The sequence below is a fragment of the Tursiops truncatus genome, chromosome 2 (genome assembly GCF_011762595.2).
Source record: "Tursiops truncatus isolate mTurTru1 chromosome 2, mTurTru1.mat.Y, whole genome shotgun sequence".
Taxonomy (NCBI): domain Eukaryota; kingdom Metazoa; phylum Chordata; class Mammalia; order Artiodactyla; family Delphinidae; genus Tursiops; species Tursiops truncatus.
The window spans coordinates 146,236,524-146,255,659 of NC_047035.1; the positions used below are offsets into that span (position 1 = coordinate 146,236,524).

The window sequence follows — 19,136 nt, forward strand, 5'->3', positions numbered from 1 at the left end:
CAAGCCCCTTCCATCAGGCCTAGCTCTAAACGGGCCCTGACCTGTCTTTCCTTGTGGCTTCTTGCCCCAGAATCCAGGACCTAGGGCGAGCCGCTTGTCTCACGCAGGGACGAGCAAGAGCAAGGCCTCGCACGCAAGTCAAAACACCATCAGGCAAATGAGGCCCCCAGGCTGCCCTACCAGAGGGGGGCGCCGGCCCCCAGCCCGCGAGGCTGGGAACGGGACTCACCTGAGACGACCCGGGCCCTCCCGGACGCCAGTGGAACGCGTGTCCCGAGGGTCCCCGAAGTCTGCGGGAAGTTCCAGGCGGGAGCTTCGCCCCGGGCTCGCGAAGGTGGGGTGCGGGCCGCTGAGCGCGGGCCAGGGCGCCGCCGGGCCGCGCGGGCGGGAACGCGCGGCGGCCGTCCCCTCCTCCCTCGCTCCCGCCCGCAGCGGCGGCGGCGGCGCTTCTCCGGCGCGGAGCGGCTTTAAAAGGCGGCACCCCACCCCCTGGCGCACTCGCCGCTCGGGCGCCGAGCGAGCCTGCCGTTGCCATGCCTCCGCGCGCGCCGCCCGCGCCAGGGCCCCGGCCGCCGCCCCGGGCCCCCGCCGCCGCCTGGGACGCGGACACCGACACGGACACGGCCGGCGCCGGCGGGCCCGGGCTCCGGCCGCTCGCGCCGCGCCCCTGGCGCTGGCTGCTGCTGCTCGCGCTGCCCGCCGCCTGCTCCGCGCCGCCGCCGCCGCGCCCCGTCTACACCAACCACTGGGCGGTGCAAGTGCTGGGCGGCCCGGCCGCCGCGGACCGCGTGGCCGCGGCGCACGGCTACCTCAACTTGGGCCAGGTGAGTGCGACCGGCCCGCGCGCCCGAAACTTTCCCGGCCTCCGGCGGGCGCGGCGCGAGGGGCCGCCCTGCAGGGAGTCGCCTGGGAGCGCGGCGCGCGGGGCCCTCGGCGGGGACGCCGGGGCAGGCCCGGCGCTACGGGGTCAGCGCCCCGGGTGCGGGCACCTGCCTAGCCGCGCGAGAGGAGAGCCCGTGGCGGGAGCCGTCCTCCGTGTCCCCCGAGCTTGTCCCGCCGCCGACCCCGGCCTCTCCGCGCCGGGCCCTCTGACCTCGACGGGCCGCGCGGGGCTCAGGAACCTGTGCGCGGGGCTCAGGAACTTGTGCGCGCGCCGGAGGGGCAGGCGGCTGCGGGGGTGACGTGCGCTCCCTAGGTGTCCGCGACTCCCGGAGGGAGGGCGGCTGGTGCCTGCGCCCGGGAGGCGCGGGACCGGGCAGTCGCGTCGAGGGTCGGAGGCTGCGGTCCCGCGTTTGAAACCCCTCCAGGCTTCTGGCGGCGACGGCGGGGGTGGAGGGAGTTGGCTTTGTTTCTGGGCCTCCGCGCGGGGTTCTGATGGTAGTTTTCTGCGGACCAGATGTATGACCTTAGGCAAGTCACTTCCCGTCTTCTCCATCTGTCCGGACAGTGACAGTGCGTACGTGCGCAGTGGTTGCGACGATCCTGTGTTTTCTGGCCGCAGGGCACCTGCCGGGTCTGACCCTGGCCGGGGAGCCAGGCGTCCTCCCGTGGCCTCGCCCTCAGGACTGCTGTCAGTTAGCAAGAGGGGACAAACTCCGGGCACAGAGGGTGCATAACTCCAAAGGACCTCGGTGGCAGGTCCCTTTTTCCAGCTCCAACCCTGCAGGGTGGCAGTGGGGCAGGTTGATCCTGATTTATGGCGGGGGGAGGGGCCGCAGCAGGCTCAAATGTGCGGTCCTACCAGTGGATCTCTCTGTGCAGTGAACAAGTCTCCTACAAACTACACACTTAGAGGATCAAATGGAGTGACAGGGACGCGCGCGTTCATAACTCAAGCCCTACTGCCAAGTGGCGTTAAATTTAGTTTCATCGTTATCCGTGACAGAAGCCAGCAAAGTGTGGTGCGGCCCTAATGTAAATGACATCTCTTTGCATCCTGAGTCTAGTCCAGATGCTGCTAATGTGAGATGTGCCACCTTTGGGAAAAGTGGATTCTACCTGTTTCAGCTGTACTTCACACCACAGGTTAGAGTGTATCTGAAAGAACCCATCACATCCTTTGTATATCTTTTTTTGTTGTATTTTGACCACTCAAGTCTCTCCAAACATCCTGTGATTTAAGATTTGCCTTTGGGTAGCACTGGCTTCAATTCTCCCTGTGGTTCCTAAGTCTCCCTGGTTCACGGTCCAGACTGAAGAAGGGGCTCCTCAGGGTCCATCCGGCGCCTTGCTTGCCCTGTTGGCTTAGGGCCCCAGCTCCTGCTAAACTTGGCTGCTCTGCCCAGATGGTCCAGCAATTTGTCTTCCGCTAGAAGTGACTCTTAAATGGCGTGGTAAATTACAAATTACAAAGTGCCTGGGTTTCTGGCTCTTATAATTAAATGAGCAGAGGGGAACTGAAGTTGAGTGGAGAGCTCCTGGACATTGCAGGAGAGAGGCATCGTGACTCCCCCTCATGACTCCTGTCCTTGGGGATCAGAAATGCCAGTCCCCTGGCCACGCCCGATCTTTGAAACAACTTCTGTCTGACTCACTGAGTTGCTTGTGCATGAAGTCCGCTGTCCTCACTTTGCCTGTGGGAGAGAAGATTGCTCAAGGGTGTGCACCCCTCCACCCGGGACCTTCTGGGGGAGCGTTTCAGTGTCTCCCCACTTGGTCCAGGGCAGCCAGGGTGGACTGCACACAACGTGGTCGCTCAGCCTGGTGGGCGTGCTTCTGGGGCTGCCACTGGAGGCACTCTCAAACGGAGGGGCTGGTTGGTTTGGGATACGAGCTGTGTCAGGCGAGTGTGTGTGTGTGCGCGCGTCCACGCGCGCTTGCAGTTACTCAAAGAGGGCCTGTTATTCTTTATTCCCAAACCTGCTTTCCTGCCCACCTCCCCCAAGTGCATTGCTAATGTGGAAAAGGCCTGGAGCACTCCACCTTCTGCCTATTCACTAAGAACTCTTTAAAAACCTTATTTGCCTTTTTCAGCCAGGAGAATTTGTGACTCATAAATAAGATGTAGATATTATTAGCTTTGATTTATGGGTGAGTGAACTGCGGTGAAGCATGGGCTGGAAGCTGTTTGTGTTCACACAATAAGAGTGTGTCACCTCCAACAGTTGTGATTCGTCCACTTCGTCTCCTGCTACGTTCTCTGGTCCCGGGTCTCCTTTGGGCGACTCTTTCCCCCAACCCTTCATGGGCAGTTAGTGTTATGCCCGGTACCTGCCCTGACTCTTTTTCTCCCAAGTCTTTGCTGCGCTCAAGTTCTGGCTTGATTGCTTTACTTTCTTTCTTTCATACAACTGATAACCTGATTCTGTTTATTTTATGTGGTGCAAAGGTAAATTAGACCAATGGTTTTTCATCTTTCTTGAATCGTGGGTCCTTTTCAGAGTCTGATAAAGGCTCTGGATCTGCTCCATTTAAAAATATGCATCATCAGGAACAAGACAAACGAGCCTCTTCTGGCCCTGGGGGCCCCAGATAATGCAACACAATTTACAAAAAAAGGAATAAAAATTGGGAAGAGTCAAATGTCACTCTTGACAGATGACAAAATTAGCCACAAGGATAATCCGAGAGAACCTGGAGACCAACTAATGAGAGAGTTGAGTGGGTGCTTGATCAACAGGAGCTGCCCGACAGTGGCCACAGCTGCAAAGATGAGAGGAATTATAATTCCCTGCAGCATAGGCACTGTTAGAGACTTAGGAATAAATCTTAGAGTAGCGCGAGACTTGCGTGGAGAAGATTACAAAACATTTAAAGAAGCATTAGGAGAAAGAAGGCCTGAATGATGGAGAGACAGATTATGTTCTTGATGGGAGGGCTGACTGTCACAGGTCCCCTGAATTAACGTGTAAATTGAGTGTCGTCTAGTTGTGATACCGATAGGTTTTGTTTTCTTTTTAAGCCAGGTATGAGCTATTTATTTATTTTTGATTTTGACAGTTTGGGAATTTTTATCTTTTAATAGTGGAATTTGACATATTGACATTTACTGTTCAAACCATGTGGTATTCATTTTTTTTAACAAAGTATTTTTTTAATTAAAAAATTATTTTAACATCTTTATTGGAGTATAATTGCTTTACAATGATGTGTTAGTTTTCTGCTTTGTAACAAAGTGAATCAGCTATACATATACATATATCCCCATATCTTCTCCCTCTTGCATCTCCCTGCCATCCTCCCTATCCCACACCTCTAGGGGTCACAAAGCACCGAGCTGATCTCCCTGTGCTATGCGGCTGCTTCCCACTAGCTATCTGTTTTACATTTGGTAGTGTATATATGTCCATGCCACTCTCTCACTTCGTCCCAGCTTACCCTTCCCCCTCCCCGTGTCCTCAAGTCCATTTTCTATGTCTGCATCTTTGTTCCTGTCCTGTCCCTAGGTTCATCAGAACCATCTTCTGTTTTAGATTCCATATATATGTGTTAGCATCTGGTATTTGTTTTTCTCTTTCTGACTTATTTCACTATGTATGACAGATTCTAGGTCCATCCACCTCACTACAAATAACTCAATTTCATTTCTTTTTATGGCTGAGTAATATTCCATTGTATATATGTGCCACATCTTTTTTCTCCATTCATCTGAAGATATATAGATTGCCAACAAACACATGAAAGGATGCTCAACGTCACTAATCATTAGAGAAATGCAAATCAAAACTGCAATGAGGTATCACCTCACACCAGTCAGAAGGCCATCATCAAAAAATCTGCAAACAATAAATGCTGGAGAGGGTGTGGAGAAAAGGGAACCCTCTTGCACTGTTGGTGGGAATGTAAATTGATACAGCTACTATGGAGAACAGTATGGAGGTTCCTTAAAAAACTAAAAATAGAACTACCGTATGACCCAGCAATCCCACTACTGGGCATATACCCTGAGAAAACCATAATTCAAAAAGAATCATGTACCACAATGCTCACTGCAGCTCTGCTTCCGATAGCCAGGACATGGAAGCAACCTAAGTGCTGATAGGTTTTGATATGGAGTATGAAATCACACAAAGGAAGAGCAGGGTCTTGGAATACCAGAGACAACTCTGAGAAGGGAGATGGGCAGCGTCTCTGCCACCATAAGCCTTGGTGATCACAGCAGCTCCGCCTTGGCCCAGTGATGGTCTGGTCCATTGGTGGAGTTGACTCCAACCCAGGCATATGTGGGAGCTTGTATGTAAGCAGAAGAGGCTCATGTGGATGGGAAGTCTGGGCAGTTCAGTAAACGGCGCTGAGAGGGCCGACTCTGCAGGGAAGGGCAGCCAGACCCTCACCTCACACTCCATAACAACAGACTCCAGATGGAATGAGAGCCTGAATGTGTAACTGCCATGGAAGGCCTTTATGACATAGGGAAAGGAAAGGATTCCTTTTTTAAAAAAAAACTTATTTTACTGAATTATAGTTGATTTTCAGTGTTGTGTTAATTTCTGCTCTACAGCAGAGTGATTCACTTATATATACATTCTTTTTCATACTCTTTTCCCTTATGGTTTATCCCAGGAGATTGGTTATAGTTCACTGTGCTATACAGCAAGACCTTGTCGTTTATCCATCCTATGTATAATCGTTTGCCTCTGCTAACCCCAAACTCCCAATCCATCCCTCCCCCACCTCCCGCCTCCTTGGCAACCACCAGTCTGTTTTCTATGTCTGTGAGTCTGTTTCTGTTTCGTAGATAAGTTCATTTGTGTCATATTTTAGATTCTACATATAAGTGATATCGTATGGTATTTGTCTTTCTCTTTCTGACTTACTTAGTATGATAATCTCTAGGTCCATCCCTGTTGCTGCAAACGGCATTACTTCATTCTTGTTTTATGGCCGAATAATATTCCATTGTATATATGTACCACATCTTCTTTATCCATTCTTTTGTTGATGGACATTTAGGTTGTTTCTGTGTCTTGGCTATTGTGAATAGTGCTGCTACGAATATAGGGGTGCATGTATCTTTTTGAATTAGAGTTTTGTCCAGATGAATGCCCAGGAGTGGGATTGCTGGATCATATGGTAGTTCTATTTTTAGTTTTTTGAGGAACCTCCATACTGTTCTCCATACTGGCTGTACCAATTTACATTCCCACCAACAGCGTAGGAGGGTTGAGAAAGGAAAAGATTTCTTAAACAAGATGCAAAAAGATCAAATAAAAAAGGGAAGAGATTGATCCATTAAAAGTTCTGTATAATAAAGGCTTCATAACAGTTGAAAAGCAAATAAGAGAGTAGGAAAAGTATTTATAACATATAACAGATTAATGCGTAGATTATTTAAAAAGTTATAAATCAATAAGAAAAAGGATAAATGCCAGGTAGAAAAATGGAGAGGCATATGAGTAGGGAATTGAATGAAAAGGAAACCCCGATGAGAAAAGATGCCCAGCCTCCCCGGGAGCTGTTGGGGCAATGCACCTTCAGGCAGTAATCCCATTTCACACCTATCTGATTGGCAGACTGGGAACGTGTTAGTATGAAGTGTTGCCAAGGCTGTAGAGGAGCTGGAACTTTCAGATGCTGCTGACAGAGTGGAAATGGGGACAACTACTTGGAGAGTAATCTGGGGTCAGGTCACATCAGCAAGTCCACATCTCAGCTTTGTCATAAGAAACTCTTGCACAGGTGCACCGGGAGACTTGTACCAGAATGAACGCAGGGGCATTTTTAAACGAAGGGAAACACAACCTAAATATCCATCAGCAGAAGAATGGAGAGACATATCGAAATAGCCACACCATGGGGTACTCAACAATACTTAGAAATGAGTGAGCTAGGCATGTATCTACACAGATAAATGTCAGAAATAATGTTGAGTGAAAGAGGCAAGTTGCCGATGTACAATGTAATAGTATTTATGTAAACTTAAAAAAACACTGAGCCATTCTGTAATATTTATGAATGTTTACACATGTAGTAAAAGTATAGAAGCTTGGGCTGGAAGGATCCACAGCAAATTCTAGTTAGTAGTAGAATTTCAAACTTCATCTGCAGTGTTCTAATTCTTAATGCACTTTGTAGACATATATGTAATATATGCACTTGTAGGGACTTCCCTGGTGGCACACTGGTTAAAAATCTGTCTGCCAACGTGAGGGACAAGGGTTGGAGCCCTGGTCTGGGGGGATCCCACGTGCCGCGGAGCAGCTGGGCCTGAGGGTCACGGCTGCTGAGCCTGTGCTCTGGAGCCCGCAAGCCACAACTGCTGAGCCCACGTTCCACAACTGCTGGGGCCCGCGTGCCTGGAGCCCGCGCTCCGTAACAGGAGAGGCCGCTGTGGTGAGAGGTCCACACACTGCAGCAAGGAGTGGCCCCCGCTCGCTGCAACTGGAGAGGGCCCGCACATAGCAAAGAAGACCCAGCGCAGCCATAATAAATAAATAAATAAATAAATAAATAAATAAATAAATAAATAAATACACACACACAGTTGTATACAGACATCCATAAGTACATGCATATACACATGTGCATATTTATACGGGTATACACGTACACCTACACATGTGCACGTACACAGAGATACACATGAAATGTTAAAGGGGGGAAAAGAAAAGAAAAATGCACATCATACACACATACCGCTGTCTGTGTTCCTGGGCCACCTGTGGGCATACAGGTAGCTGTGGGCCCAGCATGAGAAGCCCGTGCTTTACACTCCCCAGGCTGGGCTGATCCACTTGTCAAGGAAATGGTGACCTAGGGAAACAATGCCTGGCTGCAGCTCACGGGGCTGTTGGGAAAGAGCTGGACCCAGAGCCCAGGAACCCTGCTGCTGGCCACTGCCTTCTCCCTCTGCCAGGCTTCTTTCTCCCTCAGGTCAGTTTGTGGCAGAGGTGGCCTCACTCCAACCTACATCGTTACCTTTGACACTAATGACTCTGAGAAAAGACAAGTTGTTTATTCACGTGAAGAGAAAGGCAACAAGCCATTTGCACAAACCAAATCACAGCAGCTCAACGTCTGCAGCTCTTAGAAGTGATGTTTACCTTTAAGGTGGCGCTGAGGCACCACGCTTGCCCTTACGTTTCTGCTTTGCCTGGGGAATTGACTAATTTGTTGGTTCTGAGTCTGAACATAAAACGGTAGGCTGGCTGTCAGGGCCCTAAAAGATCTAAGAGCCTTCAATGATTTTGAACTTGCCTTAAATAGTTGTACTTAAAATAGCTGCTGAGTGGAGCATACCTGGCTCAGAATTTCAGGTGGGCCTTTGTCATTCACTTGTCAACAGAGGAAAATTGTCATGCTGCGGATGGCTTGTTCCTACAACTGAAAACAAGCTGAAGCTTTAGCTGGGTGTTAAAATAATGAGCCAGAACTTGTTCCAGGGAGTGTTGGGGGCTTGGGAGGGGCAAGGGGAAGCCCTGCAGCTTCCCCAGTCACCTGCAGCATAGTCCTCTGGTATTGATTTTCGGCTGGAGGCTGTCTTTTATGCTCTGAACCAGGAGCCATGCTGGTGGCTGGCCTGCAAATGGCAAGGGAGAGGTTCTGGTGTGAGCTGGGGCTGGGGGTACAAACAAAATGGGGATTGTGAAGCTTGTGTAGTATCCCACCTTCCCATTTGCTATCTTTATTCGGATGGTAATGGATCAAAGTGGACAGGGTTTTATTTGATGGGGGTGGCGGTGGAGAGATGCGTGCCAGGCTGAGTTGCAGTACATGGAGCCGGGAGAGCTCCCAAGGGCAGCGTCCGAGGGGGACTCAGAACCAGGCCGGGGTGGCTGCCTTGGCTGTCTGGTCCCTTGGGAGGGTTTGAGCTTCTCTAGGCAGAAACCAAGGGTGCAAATGAGAAACACAGCGGCTGATGGGGTGAGAGAGCCAGAGGACTGTCTGGGGCCCCCTCCCTGGTCTTGGGCTTTGCAGGACTGTCCACATCCTGGGGAATACTCCGGGATCCTCGGGGTCTCTGAGTCTCTGCACAGATCTTGCCTCTAAAACGTAGTTCCTCCGGTCTAACCCAGCCCAGCCAGGCGCTGACACCCTCCCCCTGCTCCTCCCATCACCCTGCCCAGGGAGGCCTTCTGACTGCGCTTGTGAGCGCCATCTCCTTTCCAGCTTGGACTGTGGCGTGGCCTCGCACTGACCGGAGGCCCTGGCGTGTGCTTGCGCCTGGCGGGCAATTCCCTGGGAGTGCTGTCGCCCACGGAGCCTCATACCACCCTGCAGGCAGGTGTCAAGGGCCTGTTTTACTGTGAAGAGATCTCAGGTCCAGTTAAGTGTGACTTGCTGCAGGTTATAAACCGGTGACTGACAGGCCAGGGCCCAAAGCCCTCCCATTCGGCTCGCCTGCCCCGTCCTCCCCTCTGGCAGAGGAACCTCACCTCTGTGTCTCAAACGAGGGTGAGCAGCGGACAGACCCGCCAGCCGCTGTCCCTCCTTCCTGCCACCTGCTTATGTGCACGCAGGGTGCTGGAGGTGACGTGTTCCATCCTGAGTAGCTGCGCTGGCTCCTTCTCATCAGCACTGAGACTCACAGTTCTCCACGTGGAGGGAAAAAAACCAACCCCTCCCTAGGATGCCACACACAGTCCCTCAAAGTCTGCACATTCTCCAAGGGACTGATCCTCCTTTGCTGCGAACCTCCTCCTCTATGTGTGTCCCCGTCCACAGGGGGGACCACCGTCCACCGGAAGCTCAAGGCCTGGAAGTCACCACTGCTCCCCTGCTCCCGCGCCTCCTGTCCTGTCCATAACCAAGCTTGTCTCTTTGGCCTCCTGGATGGCTCTTAGGTCCCCCCAGCTTCTCCCCGCCACCACCCGGCACAGGCCTGGGCCTCTCACCCGTCCATGCCATGCAGGCCCAGTCCACTGCCTTCTGCTCCGGCCCCGCTGATCCCCTCACTTTGTGCACTTGCTTCCCTTTCAGCTTCCTTGTGCTGTTCTTTCTGCCTAGGATGGCTTTCCCCTGCCCACCTGGTCAGCGCCTCATCCTTCCTGGCCATCTGTGGCCGGACCTGACTTCCCCAGCTCTGCAGATGTGCCCTCTGGGCTCCCAAGCCTCCATCATCCTGACCCTGTCTGCTGGCTTGTGTGTTTCTGCCACTGGGCTCTGGACTTTGTGGTGCCTCAGTCCACATCGGCTCTCTGGTTGCCCTCTGAGATGAGGTCCGATTCTGCCGCTTCTCTGATGGCAGAGCCGTCTTCCCAGGGCAGCCTGGGCCCAGCAGACACGCCCTCATTTATTCAGCCAGTGTTTGTTATGTGCGCGTGTGCGGGTGCTGGGTCCTCAGAGATAAGGAAAACATGGGCCCCTGCCCTGTGAGAGCCTTTCAGTGGAGGGCAGGATGTGAGCATTTTGACCGAGCAAGGTCAGGCTCCTCTCGGTGTCTGGACTGAACCATCTCCACCCACACCTTTTATCTTAATCCCTTGCCTCTCAGAGTCACGCTCAGCCGGCAGCTCCCGCCTCTGCGAGGATGCATGGGGAGGAGCCGGCCCGTGATGCTCTAGTTTGCTCCTAGGTCTGGTGGGCTACACACTGTGGCCCAGCCGTGCCCTGGAGCCCACCGTAGATTCTTCAGATCCCAAGGGTCGCATCATCCTGCTGAGTCCTGGGTCTTCCTGAGGTCCGGTGTCTCTGCTTTAGGAAATTTTGAAGACCCGGCAGCAGGCATAAGGCCCTCGGTCCAGTGCTGCGCAGAACGGGGATGAATAGCCGTCAGCTGTCGGGAGGGAGCCTCACGCTCCACAGGATGGGATGGGATCAGCAGCTCGAGTTCCCATGGTAACCAGCCCATCAATGCCCTCAGTGTCAAGTCGATGGCACCGTGGAGAAGAAGAAACAGTCTCATTGTCTCCCCCTTGGCCGCTTGGGCACAAACCAGCCGCGCTCCACAGGGCTGGACAGCCATGGGCCACCGTGGGGCACGATCCAGCCAGAAAGGGGCCGTGGGGCTTCAGCTTCCTAACCCTTCCTGGGGCCTCATAAATTCCTACCGCTGGCCAGCATCTGTCACTTACAGAGTCCTTGTTGGGTGACTGTCTTCTCAGTGGGAAGAAACGGCCCATCCACCATGGGGGTGGATAAACTGTGTCCAGTGTCTCGGTCGGGTGCTCGAAAGGGACCTCGGTGTCCAGACCTCCCCTTTTTGTTTGTGCAGCGGTTCTCAGAGATGACCTCCTGTGTTTACTTGACCAGAACCTCGTTGCCCCCTCAAGGCCCCAGCCCAACCCGGGGTCTTTGTCAGACTGCCTGGGGTGGACAGTCTGGGCAGGAGGGGGTGAGGGGGAGGGCAGGCTGGCCTGCTCATCAGATAAGGGCCTGGAGTCCCCTGGCCTGGATGAGGCGAGGCTGTTCCTCTGCTCACCCGCCCTCACCCTGTCCTCCAAGCCAGAAACCAGGGCATCGCTGAGTTTCCCTCCTCCGCTGGTGCCTGTCTACTGGCTGCAGCTCCTTCTCTCTGCCTCCTGGTCTCGCCTGCAGCCCTTTCCCTGCCTCTGACAGTGCCTGGGTTACTGCCTCACTACTCTCTAGGCCGTTCCCCACCTCGTGCTGTCGTTTCCCTGCTTTGAAACCCACAGAGGCTCCTCCACAGCAAAGCCTGACAGGCTCAGCCCTTGGGGAGCGAGCTGTCCCCCTGTCCCTGCCTCTCCATCCTCCACACAGAACCCCTCACAGTTGCCAGATGCTCCAGCCAGTCCAGACCTCTGCTATGCTGGAAATGTTCCATGTGCCTTTTCTTTCTTTTGCACCTGCTATTTGGGGGCAGCTTTTTTAACCTGGGTGCCCATTCCCATGTGGTCCACTTGGAGAACCTGCTCTTCTTCAGGATTAGCTGAAGTGCTGTTTCCTGACCTGTCTGCTGCCCAGCAGGGCTGAGCTCTGGCTCCCAGGCTCCAGGGCCACGGCCTGCGAGGCTGTCTGTCTCCCCACCAGACCACAGCCCCTTGTGGTCAGCGTCTTTGTTCTTTTTGTTTGCTCATGCCCCGGCCCCGCCCTCAGCTCCCACACCACCTCCCAGAAGCACCTGATGACTGTGTTTTCCTTAGAAGGGGGTCACTTGGTCACTGGGTTCCAGGACCCCCATCACCACTGCCGCCGGCCAGCCCCTGCGCTGTTCTTACTGTTCACCAAGCACTGCTCTGATCATCACCCCAGAGCCCTATTACCCCGTTACACAGAGGAGCAGACTGAGGCACCGAGCAGCTGAGTAACTCCCTAAGGCTCAGTCCAGGTCAGAGCAAGGCTTTCCACAGGGGCGCCTTCGATTCCAGCGTCCACGTCAGGAAAGGCTGCAGAGAGCAGGTGGCAGCGGGGCTGGCCGGGGAGCTGGAGTCGGGGTCTTGTAACTGGTAAGGCAGAGGGTGCAGTCCAGGCAGAGGGAAGGCTGAGACACAGGGGTGCCCTGGGAAGGTACCTGCACTCTCCCAGCGAGGCAGAGGGCTCGGCTGTACCTTCGGACCCTCCCTTCTTATCAGGCCTCTGGCCCCGGGCTTCACTTCAAAGGCTTATCTATGCAGCAATGAAGGCAGCCCGGAGCTTTGGAGTCTAAGAGCCTCAGAGCGGGGAGCTTTCCTTGGATGCCTCACCAGCCTACCGGAGCCGGAGGAGAGTAGAAAACTGTCAAGCAGACACCCAGGAAAAAAACCAGAACTGGAGAGAAGGGGCTTCATGACCCAGGGTTGCACAGAGAGTGGCACAGCCTGGAGGTGAAATGGTCATTACTTGATTTTTCTTTGTATAATACAGAAAGAATACACGATATAGAAAGTTTGGAAGATATGGAAAAGAGCAAAGAAAACTTAAAAAATCATTTATAATTCTTCCACCCAAAGATAATCACTGTTAACATTTTGGACCGTGTCTTTTCTTTTTTTTTTTTTTTACACTGTGTGAGTGTGTGTTTGTGTGCGCGCATGTATCTGTATATATATCTGTATATACGGATGCACACACTCACACAAATGTCTTAGGCAAATAAGGTTGTACAGTTTTGCAGCTGTACTTCCCAGGTCTATAACGGTTCTGTGGTACAATTTTTAAAAAATATTTATTTATTTATTTAGGCTGCGCCAGGTCTTGGTTGCGGTGCGCGGGATCTTTAGTTGTGGCATGTGAACTCTTAGTCACAGCATGCATGCGGGATCTAGTTCCCTGACCAGGGATCGAACCCGGGCCCCCTGCATTGGGAGTGCAGAGTCTTACCCACTGGACCACCAGGGAAGTCCCTGTGGTGCAATTTTTAATGACTGCTCAGTGCATCATTTAGTGGCTGGCCCGTAACTTACCTAATCTTTCCCCTGACATTTAGGTCAGTGGATTCTTTGTGAGTCCTCAGGAAGGTGGATATTGCTGCTGGTCTGGAATGCCAGCACCGGGTAAGGAGGTGGGTGGGTTCCGTCCCTGCCCGGTTGCCTGCTGCCAGGCCTCACAGCCCTGGTTCCCACGCCCGTCACTTTCCCCGTCTCCCCACCCTGATAACTTGTGCTTAGTTCAACTCATAAGGATTGTATGCAGTACTTTTTCCTTATTTTATAAAGTTACACATGTATTATAAATATTCTCCCGTCATAAAGATTCAAACGGTGCAGATGTATAAAGAAGAAAAACCCCAAATCTCCTTCCTCCCCTCATCCCATCCTCAACTTAACCTTCCCCCCAGACGCCACCACTGTCCACACGTTAGTATCTGTGTGTCCTGTTTCACAAACACATTGGCACACTTACATGGAGAGTTTAGGGGGTTATTTTTCACGTAAACGGGATTGTGCCAAACATGTTTTTCTGCACCTAGCTTTTCTTAGCCTAACAATACATCTGGGAAAGCTTTCTACGCAAGTACACAGAGATCTACCTCATTCTTTTGAAACAGTTTAAAGCTATTGTATTGAAGCAACATATTTGGTTTACAGCATTGACTTAATGTTATTTGATTTGCCTCCAGGTTTTTGGGGGTTTTCTGGGGGATATTATAAACAACATTGCAGTGACCATCTTTATTCGTCCTCTCTGTGCACATGTATGAGAATTTCTGTAAGATACATAATAGCAAAAACAAGTAGTAGTTAGAGTAGTGAATAACGATTACAGACACCTACTGGCCCTTATGTGCTTTCCTGGAATTGACTCATTTAATCTTCTTAGAAACCCTGTGAAGTAAGTACTGTCATTATCCCCATTTTACAGATGAGGAAACCAAGGCACAGAAAGGTTAAGTAACTTGCCCATGGTTGCAGAGCTTGTAAGTGCCAGAGCCACGATTTGAACTGATATGGTCTGGCTCCAGAGACTGGGGAACTGCTGAGGCAAAGCTGTTTTCAGCATGGGGGCGGGGGGGGGGGCATCGGTCCAGGCAGGTGGCTCCGAGTGGCACTGCCCCCAGAAGTGTGTGGAGGCCAGGCCCTCAGCGGTCCTGTGGGGAGGTCATCAATGCTCGAATTTCTAGTTCTTACAGGTGAAAATGAGCTCTCGTGGTTGTTTTGCCTTTTTCTGATTACTGTTAAATACCTCTTCATAAAGTTATTCATCACTTTAGTTCTTCTCTGAATGTCTTATCTTCTTTGCCCATTTTTCAGTTGGGTTATTTCCCTTTTCTCCTGATGGTCCAGTCGCTGTATTGTGGATATGAATCTCCTGTCTGTAAATAGACTCTCCCGTCTGTCACTTTTCTTTGAACGTTGTTCAGAGGGTGTTTGCTGCTTGTTTTCGGAAGTAAAATCCGCAGTTCCCTTTGTTTGCAGGGCTTTGGGCTGGTCACTTGATGTAACTCAGAGTGAACAAGACAGGGTCCCTACCCACAGCAGAAAAGAACTTAAGTAACCGTTGCAAGAGGAATACTGGAAATAATACAGGGGTGAAGTCCACATGCTTTAGGATGATAGGAGAGCGGGGCTGATTTTCACCTGGGAGGTTCAAGGGTGGCTTTGTGACCAGTGGCCTTTGAACCAGACCTGGAAGGGCCCATGGGTTGTCATAGGCAAAGGAGAAGCGGGGAGCAGGTGGGCCATGCGTGGGAGCACTAATCTGCGTCCCGTTGGGAAGCAAGCCAGCTCAACGGCTCAGGCAGAGGCACATTTACAGCGGGGCTGCTTCTAGACGTGTGAGCGGCGTGACAGAAACCAGCCAAGGCTGTTGGCCAGCGCGGAGGGGGAGCTGCTACCCACCTCGGGCTGAGGGGACAGAGGGAGGAAACAGGGTCAGCAGAGCCTGTGAGACCTGGGGTGGTGAGGATGCAGCCTCCTGGCACCTCCCACTGGCTCAGCCCTCAGGGGGTGTGTTGTCAGGAGGGGTGCAGGGCAGGGCGGAGAGGAGAATACCAAGAGAAGGAGCAAAGTCCTGGGTACGATGTCATCAGAGGGCAGAGGAGTTCACTTGCTGCTGCTTTTATTCAGCAGGCATTTATCGGGTGCTGGCATGAAGCCTGGCACCATGCAAAGGACTGAGCGGGTAGAGGTGTATCCGGCTGGCGTTGCCCCTGGGGACGGGGCCTCGGCGCCACCATTAACTCTCCGAGTGTCCTCTTGGCGGGTACGGCAGAGGTATGTGGTTGCAGCCCTGCTAGACCCCACGTACCTGGATCTATGCCTCCTTGTTCCAGTCGGGGTTTATTTAGGTATGTCTGGCTGAAGACAGATTTTAACACGGAAAAATAAGTCCATTTGTGGCCACTAGGCACTCGGTCTAACACACGTCTTGATCTTCTGCTGTTTTCCTAAACGTAAACAAACAAAAATATCCCTATTTGGGTTCCTCTTGATAAAGCCCAATTTCTGTGAAAAGAAAACTTATTTCTGTTCTGCTATCAAAGTAGCCGTTCATGGACTTCCTTGGCAGTGCAGTGGTTAAGAATCCACCTGCCTATGCAGGGGACACGGGTTTGAGCCCTGGTCCGGGAAGATCCCACATGCCGCGGAGCAACTAAGCCCCTGTGCACAACTACTGAGCCCACGTGCCACAACGACTGAAGCCCGGGCACTTAGAGCCTGTGCTCTTCAACAAGAGAAGTCACTGCAGTGAGAAGCCTGTGTGCCGCAATGAAGAGTAGCCCCCGCGCGCCACAACTAGAGAAAGCCTGCTTGCAGCAACGAAGACCCAACGCAGCCATAAATAAATAGATAGTTAGATAGTAGTCGTTCATGCCTGAGATCTTAGGCACGTCTCAATTTCTCTTTTGCAGAAATATGAAATTATTAGCTGCAGACAAGCAGCGGGATTTGTTTCAGTAGCTTAAACAAATTTATATACCACAACTTTGTCAATTCCATGCCCTCACACCCCTCCATTCAAGTTCAAGATGCAAAAACCCATTTGTGGGAAAGGAAGCTTTCTGTTCCCAGAGTTTCGTGTCCTTGTATAAAATGAACTTTCTGGTACTTTCTAGGTCTTTTTTTTTTTTGGTTTGCTTTCTCAAGGAACATGGTTTTCTACCTTCCTGTGATATATGGCCACAGCAGGAACATCCTAAAACCAAATTGTTACTTCTCACACCGAGTAGCCTTGAGATCCAAACAAACCCCAGAGGTAGAGGTGGGTTCGCGAAGTCAGGAAGACCATCTCTGAGGCTCGTGGCCAGGGGCCAGGACTGACCACCCCACGTAATGACAAGCTGTGTCATCCTTACTCCAACTGAGGAAGTGCGTTTCCAAATCCTAACCAGGAGCATCTTTCCACTTTCCAACTTGACTTTTACTTGCAAAGAGCCCTGGATGTGTTTCTGTTTTCTTCTTGTGTCAGAAGTTCGATTGCTACATAGAACCATTAGAAAAGCCTCTCTGCAAACCAGTTGGTTTGTCTCACTAAAATTTGGTCTTACTTTCCAGCAGTTGGTTCCTTTCCTGAAGTTTGTCACTTGCGGTGCCTTGAGCTGTGCCAACGGCTGTGCCAGCCTGGCCTTGTCTTGGGGCCAGGCAGCCGCTCAGCCTCCTCCCCGGGGTCTCCCCAGCACACTCACCTCCTCAGGGGAGTCTTGAAATGACTCAGCGCCTCCACTGAGACCCCTTTTCTCCCGGCAAAGCCAAGGAAACTTGTTTGCATGCTTGCCGCTGCTTTTCTCCCCTGGGTGTTTGTGTTTCGTATGAATCATGTGGTCAGGCTGCATGCATTAGACTCCAAGTCTCCAGGCAGGGCTGTGTTCCTGCACGCACCCTGGGCACGGAAGAGATGCTCAAAGATTGTTATAGACAATGGATGCAGCCAGGAGGGAAGAGCCATCTTGCCGGAACTGTCCAGTTTGTTCTAAATGACCGCCTTTGTCCTGAGGTCTTTTGGGGGAGTTTTGTTAGCACTGAGCCCAGTTTGATTTCTGCATCAGCCTTCCATAGCAGAAGATGACATGTTGGCCGCTGTGACTAGCCTTCCTGTGGCCAGCAGGAGCGGGTGCCATGGTTTCCCCAGCAGGTCGTGGTGCTTTGCTGAGAGAATCAGACGGACACGTGTTTCCATCCGTCAGAGCAAGACACCAGCCTGCCTGTCCCCCTGCTGGTTTCTCAGCAATCTGGGGGCAAACTCTGACTTTTTTCCCCCAGAGGCTTATGGAGTTTCCTGGGTTGTTGAGCTTGTGTATCACAATTCCTTAAGTTTCTGAGGTCCACCAGCAGGAGAATGGATAAACCAATGTGATGTATTCCTTCGATGGGCATCTTTATTCAGCAATAAAGAGGAATAGGCAACTGCTTTGTGACAGCGTGGATGAATCTCAGGCTTTGTACAGAGTGAAAGAAGCCTCACACAAGAGAGCCATCTGATTCCATTTCTAGAACAGGCAAAACCAATCTGTGGTGGAATAAAAACTAATCTATGGGGTGGGGATTGACTGGGAAGGTAAGGTGCATAGGGAGACTTTCTGGGGGTGATGGCTATGTTCTCTATCTTGATAGGGGCTTGAGGCTATACCGGTACACACGGTTATGAAAACTTAACAGATGTATAACTAACAATTACTCATTTCCCCATGTGTAAATTTTACTTCAAAAGAAAAAATCTGTAAGCAAGTATTGAACTCCCCATTATGATGTATATATTGAAGTATTTAGGGGACATGTACCGATACTGCAGTCTACTTTGGAATGCACTGGAAATAAGATGGATTGACAGATGGATAGAGGCATGGATAGATGGAGAGGAATGTGATAGAGTCACTGTAGCGATTGTCAATGGTGGAGTCAGGGCAGTGGGTATTTGGGTGTTGGCTGTACAGTTCTTTCAACTTTGCTGTTTGTTGAAAATTTTCACAATAAAATGTTGGGAGAAAAAGATCTTTAGGGTTGTGGTGGGGATAGGACAGATTTGGAAGACATCCCCTGCTGTCCTTGGAGATATATCATGAATCTGTGTGTAGAGATAAGGATGAGAAGCCTAGGGATTTCCTGGGGCCAGTGAGGTCATCAGAGAAAGCCCCATGGAATCTGGGTTTGGGGGACGTTTGCTTTGGTAAGGTGTGTTCTGGGGTCACGCCCGCATCTGGAAGGATTACTGTGGCTCCCTGAGCCCTTAACTTGCTTGTTTCCCAGGAGCAGAGCTTCAGCCTGGGGAGAAGCACCCAGTCCACGTAAAGGAGCAGAGTCCTGCTGTTGAAGGACCTTCCTGCAGGTAGATAAGCCTGCAACAGACGCCCCTGGCACGGTGGTTGTGGTCTGGGCTGCTGGCCTGCTACTTACCTCCTTGGGCCTGTTCTGCAGTGCTTTTCTAGTTCCAGGATTTGAATTATTGACTTTGTACAGAACTTTCAGCCTCTCTTGAGTCATTGGATTGGAGAGCTGGACTAGCAGCCGTCCTGCGTGGAGTCCTAACGGAGGGCTGTCCTAAGCTGGGATCCTGCCCCTGCCTTGCTCCAGGCTGCCCCAGGCCAGACGCACCAGAGATACTGCCCTCAGGCTCCTCGTCAGAGAATCTCTGCCTGAGAGAGGAAGCTCCCCGTCTGCTGGTAAATTTAGGGCATGTGTGAGAAGGCGGGGTAGGGAGAGTGGAGAAGAATGAAAGCATTATTCTAGGAAGCTTCTTTTATTTATAGATTCTCCTAATTCTATTAAAATGAATGCCGGAGGGTTGTAAAACTTGGAGCACGTAACATAATAGCCGTGAAAGGATGTTAAGTGAAAATAGAGAACGATGATAAAGTAAGAAGAGTCTTAGTACTGAGAGGAAGATGTGACATTTTTCGGAAGTAAAATCGTCTTAGAGCACACTGTACAGGGAAAGTGAATTAA

General features: G+C 51.6%; 1 protein-coding gene and 1 non-coding gene across 7 annotated transcripts in view; one reads left to right on the forward strand and one right to left on the reverse strand.

The window, feature by feature from the left end:
• Window positions 1-142: 142 nt before the first annotated feature.
• The window catches only part of PCSK6 (proprotein convertase subtilisin/kexin type 6), a 189,973-nt gene continuing 170,979 nt past the window's right edge, over window positions 143-19,136 (forward strand). For 5 of the 6 annotated variants that reach the window (XM_033852281.2, XM_033852283.2, XM_033852287.2 and 2 more), the window contains exon 1: window positions 534-824. In XM_033852281.2, coding sequence (XP_033708172.1) covers window positions 534-824 — 291 coding nt within the window. Of the gene's footprint in view, window positions 335-533; window positions 825-19,136 lie in introns of those variants that run through there. The other variant, XM_033852286.2, reaches the window with a different exon arrangement.
• Window positions 13,083-13,155, reverse strand: TRNAG-CCC (transfer RNA glycine (anticodon CCC)). The gene has a single exon. It is a non-coding gene; the product is annotated as a tRNA-Gly (tRNA).